General features: G+C 46.8%; 1 protein-coding gene across 1 annotated transcript in view; it reads right to left on the bottom strand.

The window, feature by feature from the left end:
* The window catches only part of cyth3a (cytohesin 3a), a 36863-nt gene extending 33061 nt beyond the window's left edge, over positions 1-3802 (bottom strand). Inside the window, exons 1-4 of the mRNA XM_083635547.1 lie at positions 3715-3802; positions 3395-3513; positions 640-720; positions 415-527 (exon numbers count right to left, since the gene is read on the bottom strand). Coding sequence (XP_083491673.1) covers positions 415-527; positions 640-720; positions 3395-3513; positions 3715-3750 — 349 coding nt within the window. The 5' untranslated portion in view covers positions 3751-3802. The remainder of the gene's footprint in view (positions 1-414; positions 528-639; positions 721-3394; positions 3514-3714) is intronic.
* Positions 3803-5000: the final 1198 nt, after the last annotated feature.

Raw genomic sequence — 5000 nt, forward strand, 5'->3', positions numbered from 1 at the left:
CCGGGGTTAGCGAATAAGGTCTATAACAGCCGCTGGAGCAGATTCTGCCTCTCCAGCAGAACTTCCGCAGCTCCGTTCTGACGCGTTGTGATGTAAAACGCGTCAGAACGGAGCGCTTTGCCAGAGGAGGAAATGAGAGATCTCCGTGAGGAAAACACAGAGAGAAGGTAAACACTGAGTATGTGCTTATATTACCCAGATTATTAATGATACAAAGTGGGTTGATTACCGGTAAAGCCATCCTTTAAAAGACTTTCATAAGACCAAGAAGTTGGAGAATTTTGTGAATGCATAGTCAGGTAATCCTTCAACTGAAGTTAAAACATGAACTAGGCCCGGGGGGAGTCTGCTTCCTATATTGACAGTACTGAGCTGTGGACTGGAAGACCTCGGGGTTACACTGACAGTACTGACCTGTGGACTGGAAGACCCCGGGGTTACACTGACAGTACCGCGAAGCAAAAGCCTCCATCATGCGGTCGATCTTCTGGGCTTCACCTGGCAGGCGGAAACTCCACAGGAACTGCCTGCAGCACAGAGGGAGAGCAGAGGGAGAGCAGAGGGAATTAATACAATTGAATTGAATGATAAATGTAATTAAAAGACTCTGCTCTCTAGGTGGTTTAACCATCTGCTGACCGTAGAGCTTGGACGAGGTTGAGGTCTGCAAACTCATGCAGCTCCACAAAAGCCTGCAGCACCTTGATGTTGAAGTCATCCCTGTCGAGAAGAATAAACGAGAAGAACCAGAAAATAGAGATTTCATATTAGAAAACGTTTTTCTTCCTCCGAGGCCATTTTGTTTCAAAGCAACAGGAAGAGCACGTGGGGCGTATCGAAACATCTGGGAGAGGTTGTGAGATAGCCAGGAGCACGGCGGGAACCAGGGAGAAGGGCAGGAGAGGAGCAGGCTTCCTCCCGCGAAGGCATTTCCCAACCTGGATTCCTTCTCAGCATTCCCGTCATATTTGTTCTCCTTGTTCACAGCGGCCCGAGTCTGGAAGTCATTTAAACAGCTGGCCCGGTGCTTCAAGTTTCCTGCACCTATAGGGCCGCTCGGCGCTGCAGACTTGGCAAGGAGCGAACGGCGTGTTTGACTGATGGAAAAACAGCTCAACCAAATCCACACAGGGTCTCTTTTGTCAGAGGTTTGTTTGACCGTCCGAGGGGTTTTTAGAGGAAAAGGCAACAGGCTGCGGCTACAGCTTCTCTGATCTTGTTTGCTCGACATCGAGGTCCACGTTCCTCCATCCTGGACACTCTGTGTATTTTCTGTATTGTTCAGATAACAAGGAAATGAAAGGAGGAATTTTGCCTTTTTGTGCGGAAAGATGCTGCGGAGAGACATTTACCACTTTACAAGAAAGAAACAAGCAAAGCTGCATATTACAATAACATTCTTTTTTTCTTTTTTTTTTCTTTCTTTTTTTTAAAGGGGGCTTGTTCTGCTTGCTGTATTTCTAAGCCTGCTGATTGGTTTTGCTCAGACTGTATTGCAGCGCACATTGTAGTCTGCAACCAAACCAAATGAAATCCTGTCCTGAGAGCTTTGTGCAGGTCGCTAGAAGGGGAGTGGGGTTATTGCTATATAGTTACATGAATTTATTAGAGTCATGCGGTCAGATATGGGCTGTTGTTTGTAACACTGCAATAAAACACACACACACACACACACACACACACACACGCACACACACACATAGAAACACACACACGCACCCACACATACACATAGAAACACGCACGCACACGCACACACACACACACACACACACACACACACACACACACACACACATACACATAGAAACACACACACACACACACACACACACAGGGATCTGGTGATAACAGTGAGTGGATTGTATGCGACTAACAAAGCTAAATTGTAAGTTCTGTACAGAAACAATTAAAAAGAAAAAGCTGCAGAACAAAGACAGGAACCCCAACACTCTGGTGCCACAATTTAAGGCTCCATCGCCCACAATGCAATGCTTCCATCCCTCTTTCTCTATCTCTCTCTCTTTCCTCCTTCTAGCCATTTTTCTCTTCTATAGCCCTCCTTTCCATCTGTTCCTCTGTTCCTCTCTCTCTCTCTCTTTCTATGGGAGCTACTCAGCATGTAATGATGGGTTCCAACTCCTAGCATAAACTCAATTAGTGATAATTACTGAGCGTAACCCCTCAACCTATATTTACCGGTATTTCCACTGAGTAGGTGGGCTCTTTGATGATCCCCCATGAATAAAGCCTGTTCCCTTCCTAACAAGTGAGTCCCCAGAGCCCCCCCCCCCCCCCCCCCCCCCCCGCCCTCTCTCCATCCCATCAGTGAGCTGGTGGAGGGGGTGGGGAGGGGGAACTGGGGGGTCTTTCACTGGTCCATCTTCTATCTAAATACAACTGCTCATCTGTCTACTCGTGCACAATCAGCAACTTTTAGACAGAGCAAGACAATGCAGACACACATGTCCATCGCTGATGTTCTCCTGCATGGATAAAGAGCTTCACTTAGCGTATGTACATTTTGTGCGGCCGTCATTTCGTCAGAGAATGTGTCGCAGATGTGTGAACTTGGAACAAAATGTTTCAGTTTTCGACTGCTTCTTCAGATTCAACAGCACATTGAACCATCTCACTTCATCACCCTCCAGCTCGGCTATCTAAGACAGTCTGGACCATCTCATCACTTCATCACCCTCCAGCGCAGCTATCTAAAATAGTCTGGACCATCTCATCACCTCATCATCCTCCAGCTCAGCTATCTAAAATAGTCTGGACCATCTCACCACCTCATCATCCTCCAGTGCAGCTATCTAAAATAGTCTGGACCATCTCATCACCTCATCACCCTCCAGTGCAGCTATCTAAAATAGTCCGGACCATCTCACCACCTCATCATCCTCCAGCGCAGCTATCTAAAATAGTCTGGACCATCTCACCACCTCATCATCCTCCAGTGCAGCTATCTAAAATAGTCTGGACCATCTCATCACCTCATCATCCTCCAGCGCAGCTATCTAAAATAGTCTGGACCATCTCACCACCTCATCATCCTCCAGTGCAGCTATCTAAAATAGTCTGGACCATCTCATCACCTCATCACCCTCCAGTGCAGCTATCTAAAATAGTCCGGACCATCTCATCACCTCATCACCCTCCAGCTTGGCTTTCTAAGACAGTCCGGACCATCTCATCACCCTCCAGCTCAGCTATCTAAGGGGGGGGGGGGGGGGGGATGGGGGGTTAGACCAGTCATCATCTCCCACTTTCAATCAATACATCCAGCCGATAATTCACAGCTGTAATCACAGCAGGGGCATAAATCTGGCACATAAATCGGCCCAAAAGGAGCGGCAGGGAAAAACAAGCTGATAGACGGTCCAGTCCGACTTACCGCTCCCCTAAGTAGTCTCCGATGGCGGTCTTGTTGAGGCCCTCGCCTTTGTAGAGGAACTGTGAGATGTCTTGGGGAGTGTGCTGCAGCAGGTCATTCTCCAGCAGGAACTGGATCCCCTGGAGAGGAAGAGGAGCAGACAAGACGAGGCCGCCCGTTCAGCTCCATCAAGGACGCATGATTTGAAGATGACAGAAGGGTTTCACTGCTGGGAATGGGCGAGCGCTCTGCACACACAGGGTTTCAAGGCCAGCGAGAGACTGGAGGCTGCGGTGGTTTATGGTGAAGATGTGAGGACAGTATAGGAAAAGAAACACTACCTTTTTGGGATCCATGTTGAATTTCTTCCTGCCCATGGCGATCTGTTTGTTTCGCTGTGATGTTTTGCTGGCACATAGAAACAGGAAAGTGGATATTTAATTAGGAGATTCCTCTTAATTTACCCTCAACAAATGTACACATTGAACATAACATATTTCCTAAAAGTGCCTAAAGTGTAGCCTGGTTAAGACCATTCTGATCATGTGACCTCATATTCTGTTTCACTCTACGAATCAGTCTGGAATCAGAGCCAATGTGTGTGCTATTTCACATAGCCCCAGGTCAGAGCCAATCAGGACTCTGCTATTTCACATAGCCCCAGGTCGCCTACATTAGTTAACACCATTGATATGTTAACCCTTTACTGGCTCTTTTTGAGAACTTTTTAGACGAGAATTGATCATTTTTATTGTGTGGAAAAAAACATGATATATCTCCCGTGACTAGTCGACTAGTCAACTACCCTTTGGGAGTAGTCGATGACTACTAAAATTCAGTAGTCGTGAATGCCCTAGCTAGTGGTAAATGCAGTATTTTTATTTAAAAAAATATTTAGACAAAACAATAAATGAGTATTTATTTCATTCATCGTTATCGAGGTAAATGTGACAATATATACAGTCATTGGCTTTGAGGTCTTATTGGCCAGGCCTGCACACAGGATCAGACCGCAGGGTTAATTAATTGATAAAAAACGTATTGCAGTTATAGGCTGTTTGCGAGCCGATCATCACATGCACCTTTAAAAAAACACGATTTCAGACGGACAAGCCCGTCTTTATTGTTTATTGCGGCCACAACACACTCATGCTGACGGTGGCCGGTGAAATATGTCCTCTGCATTTGACCCATCCAGGCTTGTCCTTTCCTCCAGGGGGCAGGCCAGGAGCAGTGGTCGCTTTTTCTTTCCAGCGCCCGGGGACCAACTTCAGATGTTGTTGTCACTGGTCGGATGACGATCTTCTGCATGTTTTTAGTGGGGGGTTATGTACGGGGTTCCTCCGTACCTCCAGACAAACGGACGTACCTCTCTTCAACACACGTTAGCTGATCATCACATGCACCTCCAGACAAACGGACGTACCTCTCTCCAACACACGTTAGCTGCTCGATCTCCGTCATGACCTCCGCTATCTCAAACTTCAACCTCTGACAGAGACAGAGAGAAAAGACAGTTGCTTTTCCTGGAGTTAACTTTCTTTCATGAAGTTCAACGGAAAGCTTTACGGCACAGCAAGGCACAGCAAGTAGTGGAAAATCCATGTAATTTTACAAGCGAACTGAG

Source organism: Poromitra crassiceps (assembly GCF_964638095.1).
Source record: "Poromitra crassiceps genome assembly, chromosome: 4".
In the NCBI taxonomy this organism is placed as follows: Eukaryota; Metazoa; Chordata; class Actinopteri; order Beryciformes; family Melamphaidae; genus Poromitra; species Poromitra crassiceps.